Raw genomic sequence first — 23,584 nt, 5'->3', positions numbered from 1 at the left:
CACATGCTAAAATAAGTTATCAAGTACTTTTTTGGGATACTGCAAATTGGGGAATATGATATAAAGAAGATAACAACTAATCGTCATTCACAGGTGATTCAAAATATGATTCTTCTTTTGCTTTGGAAACAACTAATGAAGAAGTTGTTAATAGTAATAATTTTCATCTGGAGATTCGGTATCACCAAGATATGATAATTCTGTTTTTGAGTTCTAAATGTTTTATGAATTGCTTCTGTTGTTTGGTCTTATTGATGTTGTTCAATTTTTGTAATTTAGGGATACGAAATGTAGATGAAGTATTTGGATCTGGCATTTAGTATGTTTATTTACGTATTATCAGTTTTTACTAAACAAAATTGTTACAAAATGTGAAGAAGGACACACAAAACCTTTTTTGAGATCTTTACTTCTTTCAATTGCTAATAAACCCAGTATGTTCATCCTTCCATGTAATGAAGTTTTCTACACTTCCTTGATGCAGAACAGCTTTGGGTACTGGACTCTGTACCTGGAGATGTCAATCCTGAAGAGAGTGATGGAGAAGTTGAGAAGGTTTTACATACCTTGCAAAGTTTACCCTCAGAAATCCCACCAAGTAAGTAAGAGTTATTCTCCTTCATTTTGTTGTACTTATGTATAGTACAGTTTTCATCTGCGGAATTTGGAAATTGATATATACATTCAACTACGCTACCATATATATGGATCCAGTGTAAAGGTGGACGACTTTTGGAGTTCATGAACTGACAGTGAACAACACATTTGGAAGTGTTTTCTTCTCTCATGGAAAATCATACCTTCGTAAGAGAATTGACGTTAGTAGATCAACTATCTGACATGTCATATTGTGTTTCTAAAACTCAGGTGGCTTGTAGATTCCATGATGGAGCTTGGGTTCTTCAAATCACTTTCCCAGTGGGTTGGCAGTAACCTTAAGAAATATGGGTACCATGAAACATGGGTTTTTGATCTCCAAGGTGTTGTTGATATGTTTAATTCAGACAGGTATGTCCGATTATCCTCATTAATCTGCTGGTATTAGCTCCCATTTGTACTTTATTATGGATGTGTAACTCTCACTTACACAAGCTAAGTGGATGTGTAACTTCTAGTTACACAATCTAAATATATGTGTAACTTCTAGGTACTCATGCTAATTAGATGTGTAACTTTTACTTATACATACTGATTGAATACAACAGCTGAAGGTTGTTAATGCTTGGAAACAACTTATTCATGATTAAACCTAGGTAGTACTTGTCATCTTGTATAAGAACTCCAATTTGGATGATTCGGGTTACAGTTGGTGATATTGTGGCGACTCCAATTTGAATCAATCAATTTATTCCAATTTGTTCTTTTGAAGCTACTTCAGGTAACATTTTCGTTTTGATTCAATATGATTGACTCATTTAGTAGTTCTATTTTCTTATTTAGTTTGATTAGGTTTGGATTCTTGTTTTGGTTGTTCTATTCAGGTCAGAGCATAACAATATAATTTTTCTAGAATCAATGAATTTTGAATCTAGGTACGTTTAGATAGCTGTTATTACTGTTGATGTTGTTGTTTTGGGTTCAATTTGTTCGTAATACTAGTTGAATTCAATCATCTAAAAACGATGAACTCTCATGATTACAATGGATTCAGTTATTGATTTATATCTGTAGATGATAAGACGAAATCTGATTGTTAAAAAATCTGTAGATGTTGGGAGTTACACATGCTTGTTTAGTTAGCTGATTATACATGTTTGTTTTATGACTTTTGGAGGCTGACAGTATTGCTTTTGCATCTAGATTAGTTTTTGTATACAATGATTAGTTTGGATGATATTTTCATGTTTCTTTTACAAGAAAATCAACACTTGTGGTGGTGTTGATGGTGGAGGTGAGGGTTTTGGAGGAGGATGAGGAGGAAGTGGTGGTGGTGGTGGTATTGGATCAGATTTGGAGAATAGTTTTTATTTGGAGTTAGTGGTGGTGTTTTGGTAAGAAGCTGAGAGATTTGGTATGGATGTTAGAGCTGTGTTAGACACTGTAAATTGGATCTACTTTACATTCTGCTTGTCTTAGTGGTGGTGCTTTGGTATGGATGTGTAATTTTTAGTTACACAAGCTAAATAGATGTGTAATTTTTAGTTACACATGCTAATTAGATATGTAACTTCCAGTTACACGAGATAAATACATGTGTAATTTCTAGTTGCACATGATAATTAGATGTGTAACCTTTACTTACACATACTTTGCTTTAGGTAACTTAGGCTTGCAAGTTCATGATAAATGGCATATCCCATATGCAGGTGTAACCCCTAATTACACAAGCCAGATGCATGTGTATCTCCTAGTTACACATGTTATATGTATATGTAACTCTCAGTTACACAATTCAGATGCATGTGTAACTAGTAGTTACTCTAGTCAGATGCTTGTGAAACTGAATATACATTGTTGTATGTACTGTTTATTTTAATCTTATAAATACTGATTGCTTGTTGTTATATTTCAGGTTTCAGATAACCTTCATAAAAGCTAATTTCTTAAACGTGGTAATGGTCTCGCTGGAACTGGAGTTGACGCTGGATACACAAGTCGATGCATGTGTAACTCTCAATTACACTAGATAGACACATATGTAACTCTCAATTACACTAGACAGATGTGTGTAAATTCTAGTTACACATGTTAAAAAATTGTTGTAAATGAATATTAAAGTAATACATGTATTTTTTTGTGTTTTCTTTTTGATGTCTATTTTCTGCATATATATACAAGCGTAACTTTGCATTACACATGTCATAAGGATGTGTAACTTCTATTTACACATTCGCAATGTACTTCAATAATTTCGGGCCTAGATTTAATAAATTTGGGCCTAGATTTAAAATTTATTGAATTATGGGCTTGACAATATGCATAAGGGTATCAAGGTCTTTTAATAATTCGGGGCCTAGATTTAAAATTGTTTTAATTAAGGGCCTCATATTATGGGTTACCCATGGGTGGGGTCTGAACATAATTTTCCCTTTACCTTATGAGACGTCAATGTCTAATTTTTACTATTTAACATCGCTTAAACGGTCAGCATGACCGATATTTGGTACCATGGCGACACCTTCTGAAAAATTAAGAAATTTTTTCGGTCATCATTGTCTTCAATTGACATTGTGACGAATCATACAAATTTCGGAACGTGAAAAGCTTTTAAATTAATGTTACAGTCGTCCTGGTCTTTTTAATAAATTTTTCGAAAAATATTTAATGCTCGAAATATATTATGATTTGTTGTTTTAACAATAACGACATTCATGATATTTGAAAAGTTGTCATGGTGTGTTATTTAAACCATGACGACTTTTATGAATTTCCCAAAATTGTCACGGTTGAAAATCACTGATATTTTGAATAAAATAAAATAAAAAAATAACATAAGAAAATAAAAATAAAAATAAAAACGGGCATCTAGATAAGTTGGTCATCCCCGTTTTCCGAAGTTTCATGCGCTCCAGGAGGTCTCAGGTTTGAGCCTCCAATGGCGCAATATTGCAGGAATTAACATGGAAGGTACAGTTAGCTTGCCCCTCTTGTGACACAATCTCAGCCCCCATCCGCTTCGGCTCTGATAAAATCACGTCTTATCGGTCATGTCAACGTTGTTGACCCGTTACGGCACTTGAGCATATGTGGCCTTGTTGGTCCATTATATGGGTCAAGCCTATCCAACTTATGGAAACCACCTTGGCTAGCCATGCGAAGCCCGACAACAACATGTTTTATAGTTTAGTATTTAGTTATTTAATTTCTTTAGAATTTTTATTATGAAAAATAGGTATTTTATTAAAATTACGATTTATATTAAAAGTAATCTTTCTAGGGTTTTTTTTCTTATTTCCCAAGTAATGTAGCTTATAAATAGGCCTTTTCCATTCACTGATAATTAATCAGAAAAATATTAAGAAAGGTGTTATTGTTTGGTTGATTGATTCTTGTAATCATGAACCTTTGAGCTTGTTTCTGCTGGCCGTGAATAAGAAACAAACTGTTTCTTATCTTTGGTATTAGAGCCAACTACCACGACCCATGCCCGCTCCACGGAAGGGGTGACCTATGGGCTATATTAAAGTGTTGGGGCACCTATATATATATGGGCGCAGTTTTCACCCGCATTGAATACTGATAGGGGAGTGAATCCGCCATAAGAGAAAGGGATACCTTCGGGACAGTGTCGATAGAGTGGGACAACGAGGACGTTGGGTCTGGAAGCGTGGTGGGATGTTGGGATCCTAGTCCCACATTAGTTAGATGGGGCTTAATTGATGGTTTATAAGTCAATGGATTCCCTCATCTAGTCAATCGGTTTTCGAGTTGAGCTCTACCCATGGACTTATGACGAGTTTAGGGTCGGTACCCTAACATTTGGCAGTAGAATGGTTATTTTAAGTGAAATCATATTTTGAGTCTAATGATATCGCACCACATGGGATTACCGCAATAGCCGTTGCACATCTCGAAGGGGATGCATTAAGATGATACAAGTGGGAAACTCTTTATATGGGATCTTGGCATAATTTCTTGTGTGGTATATTTTCTAAGTTTGGGGAGATGACTTACGAGGAATATCAAGCGACTAAAGTAGCTAAATATGAGCAAATTGAAGCAGTTCATGACTGCAACTCTTTGTCATCACACATGTTTGTCGAGGTTATTAAATATATTTGTTCTACTGATATTACCAAAGTGACAAGCACCGAGTCGAAGACAGAAGCGAAACCAGTTTTAGGTGCGTCAAAATCGGACCTTGGGGCAAGGTCCTATTTAAGGAGAGTGGAATAATAAGGTCATATGTGGAGCCAATATCGGTATATATAGTGGACTTTGAGGCCAAAATCCCATTTAAGGAGGGTGGAATGATAAGACCACGTCTTATCGGTCATGTCAACGTTGTTGACCTGATACGACACTTGAGCATACGTGGCTTTGTTGGTCCATTATATGGGTCAAGCCTATCCAAGTTACGGAAACCACCTTGGCTAGCTATGCGAAGTGCGACAACAACAAGTTTTATAGTTTAGTATTTAATTATTTAATTTATTTAGAATTTTTATTATGAAAAATAGGTATTTTATTAGAATTAGGATTTATATTAAAAGTAATATTTTTAGGGTTTGTTTTCTTATTTCCCAAGTAATGTAGCCTATAAATAGGCCTTTTCCATTCATTGATAATTAATCAGAAAAATATTAAGAAAAGTGTTATTGTTTGGTTGATTAATTCTTGTAATCATGAACCTTTGAGCTTGTTTCTGCTGGCCGTGAATAAGAAACAAACCATTTCTTATCAGGCTCCCTTGGCTAGGTTACCCATAAGGCTCGCTGGTAGGCTGGCACGGCAACCTTTTCAATTAATGTAGTAGTACGTTGTTGGAGCTTAGATTGTTAGGATTTCAACTAGTTAATGTAATTGAAAAAGCGGGGGTCTAACAACACCACCCAATATTTCGCTTAGCAATCTGTATGGACAAACTCAAATATACTTTTAAGAGAATCAACAAGACTCAATCAATTAAAAGTATATCAACGAGTTTATATCTCTCTTCTTGATTTGATTTACTCAAGCAAGAACTGCGAGTTCTAATCAAATATGAGGAATAACTTGGACGGTACCAAAGACCAATATCCAAGGATCAATCAATGACAATCAACTACCAAAGTTTGTATTACTCTAATTGATGATCTAAAGCACAACCTGTATTATTTCAATTATAAAGCTAGCCTACTCCAAGCTAACTTCGGACTGGACTGTAGTTGAACCCCAATCAGTCTCCCACTGATCCAAGGTACATTTGTACTCCCTACGCCTTTGATCCGATTAGGATACTGCGCACTTGATTCCCTTAGCTGATCTCACCCACAACTAAGAGTTGCTACGACCAGAAATCGCAGTCTTTGACAATAAACAAATCTGTCTCCCACAAACAAGTCTATCAAAGGATCAACCTGTCTCCCAAAGATAAACCCTAAAGGTTTTGTTCCGTATTTTGATAATAATCAAGGTGAACAGGAACCAATTGAGTATCTGGTCTTATATTTCCGAAGAACAACCTAGAGTTATCAATCACCTCACAACAATCTTAATCATATGGTAGCGAAAAAAAAATGTTTCGGAATCACAAACAATGAGACGAAGATATTTGTGATTACTTTTTATATCTTGCCTATCGTAGATATCAATCTCAAGCCAATCAATCTGATTGTACTCGTACGATAGAAGATGCAAGATCAGATCACACAACTACGATAAAAGTAGTATCGGCCTGGCTTCACAATCCCAATGAAGTCTTTAAGTCGTTAACCTGGTTTTAGAAGAAGAAAACCAAAGGTTAAAGGAGAATCGACTCTAGCACGCAAACTAGTATCACACGTAAGGTGTGGGGATTAGTTTTGCACAATACTAGATATCTCCTTTATAAAGTCTTTCAAATCAGGCAATCGATGTTAGCTTAGTAACAAAGCATTCAGTATTCACCGTTATATGAAAACCTTATTTAGATTCAAGATAATATTTCTCAACCGTTAGATCGAAAAATTAGCTTGCTATACACACTTGACAATGCACGCTTTTAGGTTTGTTAACCGTACCCAAACGTATGCACTTGTTGGTTCAACAACAGTTAACCAAATGGTTAGCCATATGAGCATTTCATATCAACCATGTTATTCTTCACCATAACTAGTTCACATGACTTCAAATGAACTAGTTAGAGAGTTGTTCAATTGCAAGGAAATCTTATGTACTACACAAGACATAATTGAAGCAAAGATGATTTGATTCACTTGAATCGGTTCATGAACTTTTATACCCATAGTTTGCAAACTGCATTCCTTAGTCTTTTTAAGTTTAAATTCAGAAATCATTTTCAGATATATAACCTTCTCAAGTTCGCAGACTAGGTTCGCGGACTTAAGTTACCGGGCAGAGTTTACGAATTCCAGCAGAAATTCTCGGGTTTGAGAACTTCGCCGGTTCGCGGACTGAGTTCACGGACTGAGCTTCACGCAAGTAGTTTGTCAACTCCAGCAGAAATTCTCGAGTTTGAGAATTTCGGTAGTTCACATACTGGGTTCGCGGACTTGGCTCACGCCATTCTTCCGGTTCTCTTGATCAACAAAGTTCGTAAACTTTGGTTCAAGGAATAGGACTTATACATAAATGTGTTTCCAAAATAATGCTTATGTCCACCATTGGTTATGTAATCTAAACTCTCATTTCAATCATTGAAATATTCTTATAGGGCGTTATATATATGTTACATCATTTCTTGTCAAAGAAATTTTCAAGATGATTGAAACATATTATGACTTTCGTCACATGGTAAAGATAAACTTGATCGAAGCGAAATCTTACCAACACATATTCCGAGATATAGATAGGCGAGGTATACTCGGCTCGAAATACCAAATGTGTATAATCCAAGTCTATATATATAGCATACAACTTCTTGTCTCAAAGAGTAGGAGATAGAGTAGATAGATGATAGACACATTTTTATGTCTAATTTTTCCTCAATGTCCGTATTGTTGGAACTCTATTTTTGTACTAATATTGTGTTTTTATGTATTTTTAGGAAATAAACATTTTTGGAAAATTCGGCTCGAAAAATTAATTTTGGTACCCTTGAAGGACAATTGTTATTCGGACTCTCACTATCGGTTAAGGGGCATCTCAGTGGACACCTGCTATTCGCACCCTAGTTCAGGATAGGGGGACACCCTTTCTTCTTCGTTTGAAAACTGTTTTTTTGGCGGGAAATGAAATTCTTAACTGGCAGAAGTTTGATCACAAAAATGAAGGGGTTACGGGTCGATTCAATGGATGAAATTTGATAGAGAGATGTGATATAGGTTAAGGAACACATTTTGGGCAGTGGGTTCGATCGGAATTGGCTGGAAAACGCGTGATGATTCACACACCCAAAACAGAGCACGTGTACTGTAACACGAGCAAAATTGAAGTTCTTGTTTGCATGGAGGAGTTCTACTAGCGTTGGAAGAGTGCTGAGACGTGGAGAAGGCTAACTAGAGCATGCAGGATCAAATCTAACGCGTGCATGTGCTTAAAAATGGAAATTATCGTTATTATGGGCAGCAAGGAATATTCGGATTAAATGGAGAATATACGCAATAAATGAGGGGATTTTTGGTCCTGAAACACTATAAATACAAGGAAAAACAGTTTGGGAAAGGTTAGCATGGGATTGGGAGAGATTTAGAGCCGAGAGAATCACCAGAAGAGTCGACAGAGAAAAAATTCTGCTGCTGTCAAAGGAAGAACACGAAGAACATTGTACAGTCCCGGAAAGTCGTTGATTAGTGTCGCATATTTGCGACAATTATCAGCTCCTTTCCCGCGACGAGCTTACAGCACTTCTGAAGTGCCGTTCTTCCCTACGCTTCCTGTGTGTCGCAAAGGACAGTCTTAAAACGATTTCTTTTTATTTCATCATTTGTACCCAACTTTTGAGCATTAATAAAATATTTTGAGTATTTTTTCAACATGATGAGAGGCTAAATTCTTGGTGATTGAGGCAATGGAGGATCTATTCACTCACGTTTGATTGGTAATATTTTTATTTATAATTTCTTTAGTTATTTACTTTATTTAATTCACTTGGATAAATATAAAAAAAAAGGATAAAATGGTTTTCTTAATTAGTTGTGAATCAGTTTGATGTTTTATGCTTATAATAATTCTTTGATAAATCATGCTTAAGGATTACAACTTAATATTTGGACACCTTTTAAATTAAAAAGTGATTTAATAAGAAAAAGACCTTAATAATAATTTCTGAAATATTATTTATAACCAATCAACTTGAAGTGGTAGTGAATCCTGAGCCTTAATCCTTCTAAAAAATCTTGACATTACTATCAAAAAATTAATTTCCTTCATTTATTTATTTATTTAAATCTAGAAAAAAAAGTTACCTTCACAAGTTCGAAAAGAACCCGTTTTAACCACTATTACTACAACCATCTGAAATCATATCAATAGACTTTTGAGTGACAGATAAGTTCAAGTCTTCACATACCTTTTTGTCGAGAAATTCCACCGGTTCCTTGAGTAGTTCTTCTTCTTGTATGATTAATCGCCATGAAGTCCTTGAGCTCAACTACATTTCTATCCTAGTCCGAGACTTAACTATAATAGACTAGAAGTCAAGACTTATAGTTTTTATCACTAACATTGACAATCATGCTTGAGATAGCAACGCATGCAAGTTCGACTGAGCAATGATCTAACAATAATACTCTTTAGTAAACAAAAGAAGAAATGATTAAACATAATTTATCTTAATTAAATTAGACTAAGTCTAGTGAAGCAAGAGCATCTTAGCCATTACTAAAAATATATAGCTAGGGGTTTTGTATTCCACTTCCAAATTATTTTATTTTGTCTTATTCACTGAACCACAATTAATTTTGGTAATACCCTAATCAGGGGAGTTTCGAAAAAGCTATTACGAATTTAAAAGGATGAAAAACGGGTTAAACCAAAAGCATACAACGACCCTTGTTAAGGAGGCCACTTTATTTTTTCTTTTGTTAATAAAAGGCCGAGACATAGAGTATTGTTTTTTTGCTAGTAGGATAGTTTTTTTTCATCAGCTGCATTAGCTTCCATATTTTTAATTATTTTTATTTTGTCATCAAATCAATTTTTTTTTTTTGAAACAATAATTACACAGCAGGCAAGCGAGCAACCAGCTGTGTCGCAAGCCTTTTTTGAAATGCAAACCTATCCTTTTAAAAACAAACTCTCTGGAATCGAGGTTCATGATATTAATGTGCATGACTTTCTGGACCCTCTTGATAAGTCCAAACGCCCCAGGAGCCAAATAACCAAATGTATCAAAAGCAAAGAGGGAAAAAGCATGCTCATTGTCAACACACGCTTTCTCATGCTTCGATATCTTACCTGAGGCAGCCATGAGTGCTGCTTTCCCAAACGTAAAGGTGCCATGTCCAATGCCTACTAACGGAGATATCCCAGTAAGGTCAACACATGCGTGTTTCCCATTAGCCCAACCAAAAATAAGAACATCTGCTAGCCTGAGTGTTGATCTCTCCTCAAGTGGGTTTGTCCGAAAATTGACAGCCGCTTCTTTTTTTGCTGAAATACTGGACCTCCGTAGGTATCCCTCACATGATCATGTCTATATTTAAAATCAGGGTCTACCTTACAATGAACTCCTGTGATACAAGCAGGACATCGAGAATCTGAGGGATATAGTGCAATCATTAACCTATATTTGAGGATGAAACGGTACTCCAAAGGTGACATCTTCTATCCAAGGCCCTCAATCTTAATAGCGAGAAGAAAATCTTTGGCATGCATTGCTTGCAAACAACCAAAAACCACTTACTGTCTGTCCGATAGCTTGTAAAATCTATCCATATGCTTAACCACTTTACCAAAAAGAGCACTCGCCAGGGTACTTTGTGCTTCAAGAGGGCGGTGTCTTTATTGGTGAAGTTGCTAAGATCAAAATCAGGAAGAGTTATTCGTAATGTCTTCAAAGCCTTTTTTTTTTGTGATAATTCAACATTGAATTAACAATTAAGCTTAAATTACTCGAAACAAAGTTTTTACACGAAGCTGGAAGGGAATCTCGCAACAAGTTGATCTCTTACATCCTTTTGAATGGAAACCCATAGTCGGTGAAACAAAAAGCTTACATGCCTTACTATTTGCATCATTGTTGTTGAGGCAATTTTTCAATATTTTCAAGATCTTCACCAAGCTTTCCAAGAGTCGAAAAAAACCAAAACACCAAATCAGTAGCCATGAGCAACACACTTGTACATATATTTGTACAACGGCGATGGCACGACCCGACATGAAAGTGCGAACACCGAACACCAGTGAAAGATGAAACATCCGTAACGTCTAGACATACATCCTGACTATTATCCCAATTTTAAACAAGAATATCAATAGGTTTCAAATCACCGTTGTCGTCAGTTAAGAATCCTAAAGCGACTTCATTATGTATCGAAACATATGCCTTGAAACACATGTTTGCGACAACATCTCTGACTAAATCATTTATAAACTTGAGCCCCACATCTTTAGTACAGTGTAATGCATGATCACCAAAAACGTCCATATTCCTATTGCAGCTGGAACATTTGCTATTCTCGGGGAAAGACCAATGTCGAGTCGATAACTAACCACGACACTGAATTTTCTAGGTCGAAGGTTTTGGTTAAGCCCACTAATAGGCAAGTCCACAAGGAAATCTTGTGCATGTTGTATTCGGTTGTACTGCCACAATGCTGACTCTCGTACAGACATGGGGTATTGGATGGGTATCTGCTTCATCACTGCGTCGAAATAGGATAAAACCAAAGAGAGCATGGGATAGGGGGCCGTAAAGTCGACGTTGTAGGTAGAAGAAGAGAGGCCACATACCTAAACGTATGTTTGTAATGATTATTGGTAGGTTTAACTGGTGTCTGCAACAGAAGTATTGCTAAAGATGACATTCTGTAGAGAACGTGTTTGAATATGAGAAGCCAAGAAGCGATAATTAATGGTTTCTACCATTGCATAGATACTCAAACCTCCATTTTTAACAAATAAATAAATAAGTTAATTTCTTAAGTTAGGGGATCCATTCTATTTGTAGTTAGTTTGTTATCCAATATTTGAGTCGTAACTTTATGGATCCGACCCATAATTCAAATTTGTAGTTACTATATGAAATCTATGAACTCTGTGTTGTTTTAAGACATAAGAGCAGTTCCTATGGACTCAAGAAACTTGTAGTTTGTTCATATTACTCCCACTATGGACTTAACAAACATGAAAAATGGATTAGCAAACCAACAAAATTGTAGGTTTGTTGAGTGAGACGGAAGAACAGATGCACGCTTGATGGAAAACCGGACAATTGATCCAAACACGCTGGCATGCGAATCACAAACGCTGGCGTGTGATTCAAAATCATTAGTTTTTACTTCACATGCCAGCGTCTGTGGTGAATCCTCCAGCGTATGACCCAAAACCGCCAACGACTAAATCTGGACGTCTGAAAACTCTTGTTATCCAAGAGCTAGAATTTTAAGTTCTATTAATACTCCTCATTTCAACTCCAAATTCACACATTCTACACATCTAAATCTCGTCACTCTCAAATCATATTCAAAAATGCCTCCCAGAGTTCGTGGTGTTAGATTCACTCAACAAGAGGATTTAGCAATTTGTAGACCCTTTGTTTTTCACACACAAAATGTCATCGATAGGAATGTAGCAGAATCAACGTTGTGCTTCTGGGAGAAAGTTTATAGAATGTTCACTGCTGAAAAGGGGAACATTTATGGGCGTGATTCTCACATATTGTCGTATCGTTTTAGTGTAATTAGTCACCATGTATCAGAATTCGTAGTTGTACTATTGGACAATCACAAAAATAAACTCGACGGTGAAGTTGTACATGAAATGGAACCCAGAACACTAGAAATGTGGGCAGTATCTCACGGCGAACGTATTTTCAACTTCCAAGCTTGTTTCAAAATTCTTAGGGTGCTCAACAAATACGATCCTTACATCGTTCTAGGAATTCTACCACCTGACTAGAATTGATGCATATATATTTAGTAGTTGTTTTAATTTAATGTATTTTTTTATTCTCATGTATGATGTGGTTGTTTAATCTAATGCAGTATGTTTTTATTTATGATATTGATGGTGCAATGTTTAATCCAAGAAAAAATTAAATTAGTTATGATATTGATGGTGCAAATGTGAAGACATCTACATGTTTGGTTTAGATAATCATAATAAAACAAAATTAATAACTAACTAAATAACATAATACCATAGTGAATCAATTTGTCTTTAAACTTTAATCAGTCCACTCCACCAAAAAACACCAAGGACATTTCCAGAAATGTCTTCCACATGTGTTTTCTTCAGTAGATGTGCACAAATGCATAAAAGTCCTACAACCGAGATTTGAGCATCCACTGATTTTCCGTGGACAATGTTTGTATTCGTGATTTCCATCTCCAAAATGCTTGCAGTGTAATAACTTCTTCTTCAATTTATCTTTAATTTTTGAAGTTTTTTCAGAGTGTTGCAAACTTTTCTTTTTCTTCTTCTTTAATTTTCGTAGCATCATCTAGCATATGTGGTTCCTCTGGGAAGTTGGGATCTTGAGATTGCAAATACCTGAGCTTTTCCGGTTGTGATTCAATCACCATTCTCATGCGTGAACAACCTTCCCGCGGACACTTTGAATACATCCAAGGGAATTGCATAAGACTGTGGTTATCCATGAAACATAACGGACAAACCTATTTTGCTTCAACACATAATATTTTCTTCACTTTGCCTTTAGAAAACATGGTGGATGTTATTGACTTAAGAAAGAAATCTGTTGGTTTGGTTAAGAATCAAACCTAGTGTTTTACTTATAACAAAAAAAATAGACGTTGCTAATTCAAACGGGTGGTAGTAGTAAAGTCGCGCGGTTTTACTACAAACACCAACTGCTAAATTTCCAACGGCTCGATTTTCTTTCTCGTCCTATAAATTCCATTCTTACCATCTCCAGATTCACTTCTTCTTCTTCTTGGTATTTCTTTCTAAAATTCTTACTCTCTTTCACTCTGCAGAGATGTCTTCTAGAATTCGTGGTCTCAAGTTTACTGAAGAAGAGGATATAACTATATGCAAAGCATATGTTTTTCGTAGGGTAATCATTGGTATAGGCTATCAATACGTTTCTTTTTTGAAGAACGTTTTTACAATATTTGTCTCACTGACAAGGAACCCTGGAAACCGAGATGCTCGTCGATTGTATGCTCGTTTTCGATCTATTAGGCTTGCAGTCCAGCCATTTCTTGCTCTGATAAGGGAAATTGATCGAGAAAAGTTTATCGGTGTAACTGAAGATGAAGTGATCCAAACAACTTTTGATAATTGGGAGGAAGCTCACGGTAAACCTTTTCTTTACGAAGTTTCTTTCAAAGTTCTTAAAGATGGTCAATCTCAAGCACATATGTACTGCACTCGAATGCCTCTACCGGTTTTTACAATGGAATGTTACTCTTGTTCGAAGTTGGTTACATCATATGATGGGACCAATGAACAATAACTATTTGTGGGAAAGAGTATTGGACCATTTTGTAGCGTCGCGGAACGAAACCATAAGAAATAGTAAGAGCCTAGAACTAATAATTTCATTCATCACTTGATGTCAAACATTATACAGAAGTTTTGTGCAGGGTTTACCGTAGAAAATTTGGATTATCCAACGAAGAACTGGTGAGTATCTTACCTTTGTCCTCACTGATCAATAATATCTTAACTTGTTGTTTATCTGTTTAACAGAAAACCATCGCTCAGGCCAAGTTTACTGAAGAAAACGGAAGAGAGTTCAAGCATTTTGAATGATATGAACTCTATAGAGAGAATGCAAATGTATTTGATGTAGTTTGATATTATTGTTGTGGTTTATTAAAATGTGGTCTGATGTTATATACAAGTTTAAAATGGAACAATACGTATTGCTTAATCTGAAGTGGAAATCTATTTTAAAATCTAAATATATTCATTCATTGATTTAACTGTCAAATCTTACAAGATATAAACTTAGACAATAATAAAAAGTATTAAACAACTTCAATAAAAATCAAGTACAAGCTTTGGCCTCCTGTTTATCTTCATTTGACGTATCTTCCATTCAATGCGCTCTTTGACAGTTTCGCCTTTGTTTTTGAACTTTTTGTTATTAACTTTCAAAACTGGAGCTCTTCTCTGCCTTTTAGCGGAACATTTTCTTGGAGAATCTTCAAAAACTTGCACTTCCCTCTTACAATTTTCAATCTTTTTAAAACTTCCACTCTTTATCTTAAAAATAACAACTTCAAGTTTTGCATCACAAAAAAGTGTGATCGTCTTTTCAGCCATTTCACCAACGATAAAACTAAAATGTTGGAACAGATTTAGAAGAGAAAATTCAAGAGAAGTGAATTTTGGCGTGAGTGAAATGTTTGAAGATGGTGGTAATTTATAGAGGTAAAAAAATGAACTTTTTCTAATTTAAAAAAACTATCCATTGGCGTTTTGGCTTCACATGCCAGCGTGTGTAGACAACGCGTCGCGGTTAACCTTCAACAAGTGTCATCTTCACACGCTGGAGGGTGTTGTTTGACCGGCGCTTGATGATCAATCACCTACTTCTGTTTCCATGGTGGAAAAATCTGTTTGGTCATCCATTTGGCTCAACAAAATTTTTAATTTGACCATTTCCATAAGAATTGACTACGAGCATCAGTGTATTCCTGTAATATACTTTCAGAATTGATTTGTTTTATGCCAACTTTTGTTTCAAGCTTTTAATTGTGTGCACAATACAAAAAGAAAGTACATTTCGTTTAAAACATCTTTAACATCAATTTCAGATATTAATTTCATTTCACTTTAGTCTTAGTTTTAATTAGTATCTTAATTCTAAAGTTAGTAAAAGCAACCGAATCTTAGTGCTCTATAATCAGAATTCTAATGCCTTTTCAGTAATCATGATTAGCTAGGTCAAGCAGCCGATTCCTCACAAAACTTGGTTAACTCAAACTATTCCGGAGCTACTCAATTTTGACCGAGTGAGCTCGATAAGAGGATCTAGTTCTAGTTCATTAGAGAACCCTAGCTGTCTTACAACAAAGTATTTAAGTGCACGCCCTGTTAAAACTTAAAAGATAGTGCGAGGGTGGGGGATGGGAAAGAGAGCAGCAGACAGTGAAGATTAGGACTAGCTAGACCAGGGTGGTGTCTGGGACCGTTTAAACCGGCCTGGTCAATTCAGTCCCTACAGATGATAAAAGCAGACGTGTATATGGGCTGTCAAAAATTATTATCAGAACTTAATGATCCCAAAATATGAGTGGGTCTTTTTGGTATTGTAGCTTGTAGGGCATTGCTTTGAAGGAAATGTGGTTTTGGTCTCAATCAAGCAAACAAAGGGTGTCTCTAAAAGTAAGAAGTCGGGCACGCCCATATTCATTTCATTAACAAACTGGGGCACCTGGCTTTATGGAGTGGAGGCTTTGGATGCCGGGTATCACAATGGTGATTTTCAGATAGAAAATTTCAAAAAAAAAATTTAAAGACTTGTCATATTTATTGATTTGTTGAGCATGCCTCTCGAGACTTGGACACTACAGAAGATCTGCTTGTTTGAGTGTAGATCCGACAAAATTTTAAATAAAATTTCAGCCATTTATGCCTCATATCTGTATCCAGAATGACTTTGAAAATCAACAGCCTTTAAGAATATGATAAGGGGAGGATGTGGGTGGTGGGAGCATAGTGTTGGTAGGAAGTGGGGAGTGATGTCAAATGGGTATACCCCAAATCCCTCGTGCGCGCTATCAATCTACGGCTTTCCTTGTCTGCAAACCATCTCGATCTCAATTATCTTCATCACTAATAACATGAATCCAAAACCTTTTAATATATGTAAATAATACAGCAAAATACCTATAGTGCTTCTTGAAGCTGGCTTGTACTCTTGATCAATAAGGAGAATGTGGGAGACAAACTTTAAAAAAAAAAAAAATGATTGATCAAAATATTCAAGGCCCCTCTCTCTGTCTCTCCCTCTTTACAAACTTGTATATATGCACACCTAAACTCTCTTCATAATTTCATCAAACTTCTCTTCTTCTCTCTCTACCTAGCTAGCCCTCTAGTTCTTTCTTTCTTTCTTTCTATCTATCTCTTTCTTTTTCTTCTTCTTCTTCTTTATTTTCAGTCTGAAATGGCTGATGATACCGGAACAAAGAGATCATGTAACGTACCCGAGAAAACCAAATTGCATATGGCCATGTTGGCCTTGCAATTTGGTTATGCTGGATTTCACGTAGTTTCTAGGTTTGCCCTTAATATGGGCATAAGCAAAATTGTGTTCCCTGTTTATAGGAACATTATTGCTTTGATTCTACTAGTACCCTTTGCCTATTTCCTTGAAAAGTAAGCATTTTGTTTTTCTTTCTTTTCTTTGGATAATGGATTCCCTTCTTCTTCTTCTGTAATAATTAACGGTTATATATGTCTTTTGTTTTGCAGGAAGGATAGACCTGCTCTAACTGCCTCCCTACTTCTTCAGTTTTTCTTTCTTGCACTTATTGGGTAATAATAATAATCTTAAAACCAATAAACAACAAAGTTTTCATTGATGAACGCATACTAATTCTGTTTATGATAACCATGCAGAATTACTGCTAACCAAGGATTCTACTTGTTGGGTTTGGATCATACTTCACCAACATTTGCGTCGGCTATACAAAACTCTGTACCAGCCTTAACCTTTCTCATGGCTGTTGCTCTCAGGATAGAACAAGTTCGGCTAAACCGTAAAGACGGTGTCGCCAAAGTGTTAGGAACGGTATCTTGTGTAGCCGGAGCCATGGTCATAACTTTATACAAAGGTCCAACCCTTTTTGGGCCAGCACCAATACACCAGCAAACACCAGTACTACTAACACTTGGAGATGCCAACGGGAAGAACTGGACCTTGGGTTGTATTTACCTTATTGGTCATTGTCTTTCTTGGTCTGCTTGGTTAGTTTTACAATCTCCAATCCTCAAGAAATACCCTGCTCGTCTATCCGTTACTTCCTACACATGTTTTTTCGGTGTCGTTCAATTTCTTGCCATCGCTGCATTTTTCGAGAGGAATGCTCAAGCTTGGCTTGTCCATACCAAGGGTGAACTGTTCAGTGTATTTTACGCGGTAATTTATTTAGTTTTCGAAGCAATGAATTTTTTTTTTCGTACATACTGCTATTATTGTCTCGAAAAATCAATGTAGATGTAGCATTATTTCTTTTTGCGAATGGGGCTTGTTTGGTAGCCGTGATAATGACAAGAGAGTGTATTTGACTTTTTTGGGTCAATTATTAATCTGCAGGGGTTCGTGGCATCCGGGATCGCGTTCGCTGTTCAGATATGGTGCATAGACAGGGGAGGCCCGGTGTTCGTGGCTGTGTATCAGCCTGTTCAGACGTTAGTTGTCGCTATTATGGCTTCCATCGCTCTGGGTGAACAGTTTTACTTAGGAGGGTACGGATTGCATTTCTCACTTGTCTAATTAATCAATTTTTTTTAATATATATTATTCTAATTAAATGCAATTGGATGTACAGGATTATTGGTGCCGTATTGATCATAACTGGACTGTACTTGGTTCTGTGGGGAAAGAGTGCAGAACAGAAGTTCATCAAACGAACGGAGACCATTCCATCAACAAATGGGGAGCATGGAGACAACAGGACAGCAAACCGAACCAAATCATCACTTGCGCAGCCACTACTAAATTCAACTGCTGAAAATGTATGAGTTTTCAAGGGCAAAAATGTCCTTAAACTTTGATACACTATATATATATATAATAATAACTAATTGTAAAACAAAGAGAGAGTTCCGTGTGTAATATGCAAGATTACGATTTATTATATACAAAACTAGTCGTAAAAATTCAAGGTGACTAAATTTGTGGTACAAAAATCCCATTCAAATGTTGGGATTCATTAAAACTCAATCTTAAACTAAATTGATACAAAAATCCTAAATTTTAAAAATTTTATACAAAAACCTCAAATTTCAAAATTGGTTTCATCATACAAAATTGGTTTTCTCAAATTTTATGATGAAACATCAAAATTTTGTTTTTTGGAGTTTTTGTGTTACTTTTGTTTTGGCGGATTTTTTATGGATGGATAGTGACACCTTTGGGTTATAACCCGCAAACCGCTACTACGAAGTAAAAGAAAGGGTCTAAAGAAACTCGTGACATTACCTTTGAATTCCTTATTTTCAGGGTCACTTGCTGACTCTTCATCTACTGATGTAATACTATAGTCGGATTTTCCATAATACCAGAGATGGTGATGAACTAGAGACAAAAGACATTGACGAAGATGATCTGCATACCTAGGTTCAAAAATTTGTAATACTCATGCAAGTTCTAGGTTACACTGAAATTGGCCCTAAGTTAAACCAAAAATATATTCCCTTAACTGACACCTTCGCCTAAGTTTTGGAATAGTTAAGAAGATTGTTACCCATTCCTTCTTCTTCTTAGCAGCTTGCTTCGGATTTCGCTTTTTAAAAGTCAGTAAACTGCTGTCAGAGCACCTATTCCGCTTTGCATAAGTTTCTTTTCATTCTTTTCAACAAGCTACTTCTTTTCTGTTTGTCCCTTGACAACCTCTCCTGGCTCTGCGAAAACACCAAGACACAGAATGCCATTAGCCAAACTTTAAAAATATATCGACTTTGACTACTCTTTTGAACTGTTCGCAAAAACCAATTACCAGATGCTAAATAGACTAGAATGAAACGCTTCTTCGCTTAGTTCATATCACTAGTCACTGTACGACTACAGTCATAAAAGCTAAATTTGTCCTACAATAAGATGCTCTGAGATAAAATTGGTCCTTAACTTCCTTTTCATTGTTTTAGGCTAATATTTTTCACTTATGGTTTAAGAATCACAGAAACGTCTGCACGGACTTCACACTACTCCAACAACATCTTGCAAGCAAAATACACAAAAATATCCCCTAAAGTATTCTTGTTCTACTGAGTACCAAACATTCACCAAAAAATCTTGAGCCTTGACTATACCAAAAACGAAAAGAATTTGAGAACTAGTCAACTACTAAATAATTTAAGATGTATACGTACCATCAGTCATCTTGGCCTCGATGATGGCAGCATCTTTATCATCATTCACACGATCAGAACTCCATGAATGAGTCTGTTCATCATAGACAACCTTGTCTTTCTTGCAGTTCTTAATACCTGCAGTAATAAAAAAATCACATTTTACATATAAGGTATTTTCTAGAAACATCTGGATTCTAAAAACAAAGCATTCAATTACTTTAAATTCTATTACAGGTACGATGATTCGATTTAGTTCTGCAGTTTAAGAAGCTTTAGACTGGATAACAAACCTTTTGTTTTAGCAAAGGTCTCCCAAGCTGTAGGTGCTCTGCGCACAGGAAGCTGTAAATAACAAAGAAAAATGCACACATCATAGTTAGTCAGCTGACAAGTCTAGCAAACAGAAACTAATTCATCAACTAAACATACCGGCTTTCCCTGGGCAACCTTATGGTTGGTGGAGGCAAACTAAATTATAGGAGTAGGACCATCTAGATCTTCTCTTGTTGGTATATCAAAAACAGCATTCGCAACTAGCTCAATCCCCCTTTGCATAAACCAACTGATTCCTTACTAATAGAGCTTTCCATAACTTCAGAATCCTCAGCCGTTGAACTTCACAATCCACTGAAAAAAACAAAGTAATTTGCTATCACATCCTTAAACCAACCAATTTGCACTAGGAATTGGAATTCACAATATTGGGCAAAAAGTTAGAATGTAACCCAGAGGTTGATTTCTATTCAATACCCACATTAAAAAATCAAATTTACGATAGATAGAGTGACCATTAAAGCCGAACAGTGTAAAGCTAGATTCTAGGAGTTGTCCTGGATATGAGTAGTGAAATCTGTGAGACTACCTTTGTGCCAAAGAGGCACAGGTCTTTAAAAGTAGCCCATCCAACACAGTGTAATTTATTGGGATCAGTCGATTCAATATTTCCCAGCAGAGAATATTTTGACATACCAGCCAAATTAATATTCCTATTATCTGATCTGAAGCTAGAGATGTTGAAATAAACTGAATTTACAGTGGACAGAAAGCAAGAATAAGAAACAAGAAATTGATACATTGCAGTATAGCACCATGGCCATGACTTTAAACTTGAAGTAACTAGGTCGAGTTGGATATCATGATAAGAATGAAAAACGGCTCTGAAGAAGTGCAAACTGAAGTCATAAAATACTGCTGCTGAAGTATTTCAAGTTGTAATTGGTGGGCTGCACATTTAAGAAGATAATACCAAGCTGGAGATAATATTAAAGAACACCCTTGCATGTCAATTTGCTTGAAATCTTCTTCTTCACAAAATAAGTCAGGTATGAAGTTACTCACTTCAACTATCAATCTGCTCCGCCACTTCACTGGCATCGTTGAATTAACATTGTCTCTGGTCCCAATTATACTAAAATAATAAGGCCAGCTCCACTGACAGAATTAAGCTGATCTTGTCTTTACAGCCCCGTAGAGTTCATTAGGTTAATGTTGTCAATGGAACCATTGACAGTGTGGCAACACTGCCAGACATTCCTAACTGCTAAATCTACTTCTGTATTGTGGTTGTGATTAATTACGTTTAGACTTTCTAATCAATGTCTACCTGGATACAAGAAAGGTCTATACAGGCTTCTGTCAAAAATTCTCTGCAAATAATATCTAGTTTTTGTCTGCAACTAGTTTAGATTATGTCATATGCTGAAGCAGAGCAGACTTGATCCAGTCTCGTCAAAATAGGAAACATTCAACAAGTTAAGGAGCCTTAACAAAATGTCCAAACGATAGAGTAACAAAAAGTTCTAACTGACTTAGGTATACTAACCGACATATAAATTGTGGCATACTTCGCATACACCAATAATCAAGAAATCGAGTAACTGGAAACATAATAATATTTGACTAAAATCATCCTTAAGAATCCAACAAAGGACAAGTGCTAAACTAAATTATGCATAACGAAAATAATAACATTCGAAACATAAAAAGCAAATGAATGTTAACACAATCAACAGTTTTAAGGGTACCCAACAAGCTGAAAGTTCAGTCTACATCATAGGCTTTAATACGGCCGATGGAGCCCCTCCTACTCCTTGTGTATCATCTAGATCTCAAGAAGTTATACCAATAGGCTAAAACTAAATTGCTAATATTATTAATTCCCACAATTTAGCTAAAACCTAATTTTATCTCACCAAATGAAGCAACACAGGACACTAATTAACATTAACCACTTACCAGCACAAAGGATGGAATCTAAAAGCTAATTGGTTGTGCTAACTGGGTTTAGAGCAAGAGATGTATGAATACCTAATGGTCACTTAATCTATCTAAGAAATTCAATTTTGTACCTAAGCATACATGTTTCTGTAATTACCGTTCCAGACCCAGCTTCTAATAATTTTTTGTTTCAGAAATTTTCACAAAATATTTTTCAGATTCATCACCACGAAATTCAATTACATTGCTAATGATAGAGATTTACCTGTCCAGAATGCAATGGCAGAGACCATCCCATTCAACTGCAATTCCCCCTCCACAAATCACCTCCCAAATGGTAGACCTAACTCTCACACATCCTCCTGGAGCAGCCACAATGAAACAAGAAACAATCGGACGGATTTTAACCCGAGAAAATTCCTCCGTAGAAAAATAGGGAGAATTTCAGTTCAATAATCTGTGGAGGAGAGAGTGAGTGTGAGACTGCGAAAGAATTAGTAGTTTATATTCTTATTAGTATTGTCCATGTTGGAAGTTGATCATGTGACCTCGAGGAAATGAGGAAGAAAAGCTTTTATTTAGTCCTAAACTTTGGAAGTTTAACTTAGGTACTTAACCTGCAGCACCAGGTCTTTGACCACGAGCAACATGTACAGGTGCTGTGGTATTGCGTCGTTCAAGGCCGTGTTGCTGTGCCGCCGTGCTGGTGGTTGGCTGCCATGACATGATGCTGCGCCTGGGTCTATCGTTTTGGAATTCCTTTTTTTTTTCTTCCTATATATATATATATATTTTCATTCTTAGATAACAGTATGCATTCATTCTGTCAATCTAGAGTACTGGTACAAGCACATGGCATATTTGGTGGAAGATTTGGGATACTTGACCGCCTTTTTCAGCACCTGAAACGTTTTTCCTTTCAAAAAGAACACAGGCCAAGAGTAGAGATCCTAAAAAAAAGACTACCCTCTTTGATAATGTCATGATTAATAGATTTAGTCTTGATTCAAGTATTTAAGAGTATCAAAAAAGAAAAAGGTGCAAGAGAAAAAAGAAAAAGGTGCAAGAGAAATGAAAAGGAAAAATCTGGTGCAACATTGAAGTAAACTCAAAATACGATCCAAGAAAACAAATGAAACACAGGATGATCAAAATAGATGTCATTGAAACACAAAAAAGTTAAAGAAACAGACAGACTAAGGATGGCCGGAATCTAATGCATGGTTGTGCGCATTATGACAGGTTGAGCCCAACTAATTTTATAATAGAAAAACTCAAATGTGTAGCTTGTAAGCCGTTACCAAATATCTGATAAACCCATATTATTCCACACAGTAGTAAAAGAACAGGTATATACGTAAGTTCTCACTCAACTCTAAATTAGGATTCCATTTCATGGTTCAGCATTCACATTTCTCAATTCCTTCCCATCCATGTTCCCCTGCTCCTGTATGACAATAAAAGTAAAAAATATATTCATATGGAAAAAAGGAGAAGAAAAACGTCGTTGAAATTGTTTGCTGAGAGCTAAACCACATGAGATAAGAAACAATAATTTTATTAAATTGGTATACCACGAGACGTGCTTTATGGCGTTCAATTGTGCCATCAGGACGATATTTAAATT

The 23,584-nt window shown here is 36.0% G+C and overlaps 1 protein-coding gene and 1 long non-coding RNA gene across 2 annotated transcripts; one reads left to right on the top strand and one right to left on the bottom strand.

The window, feature by feature from the left end:
* The first annotated feature begins 16,719 nt into the window (after positions 1-16,719).
* Positions 16,720-18,554, top strand: LOC113355746 (protein WALLS ARE THIN 1-like). The gene is made up of 5 exons (XM_026598685.1): positions 16,720-17,040; positions 17,137-17,199; positions 17,284-17,803; positions 17,981-18,132; positions 18,216-18,554. Exons 1-5 carry the CDS (start codon positions 16,829-16,831, stop codon positions 18,406-18,408), a joined length of 1,140 nt encoding a protein of 379 aa, XP_026454470.1. The 5' UTR covers positions 16,720-16,828; the 3' UTR covers positions 18,409-18,554.
* Positions 18,555-18,750: 196 nt separating this feature from the next.
* Positions 18,751-22,452, bottom strand: LOC113355747. The gene is made up of 5 exons (XR_003362594.1): positions 22,223-22,452; positions 20,170-20,367; positions 20,031-20,082; positions 19,759-19,875; positions 18,751-19,290 (listed from the first exon to the last, which is right to left on the bottom strand). It is a non-coding gene; the product is annotated as an uncharacterized LOC113355747 (long non-coding RNA).
* Positions 22,453-23,584: the final 1,132 nt, after the last annotated feature.

Source organism: Papaver somniferum, chromosome 3 (genome assembly GCF_003573695.1).
Source record: "Papaver somniferum cultivar HN1 chromosome 3, ASM357369v1, whole genome shotgun sequence".
Taxonomy (NCBI): Eukaryota; Viridiplantae; Streptophyta; class Magnoliopsida; order Ranunculales; family Papaveraceae; genus Papaver; species Papaver somniferum.
This window is presented reverse-complemented; position numbering and strand designations above follow the sequence as displayed.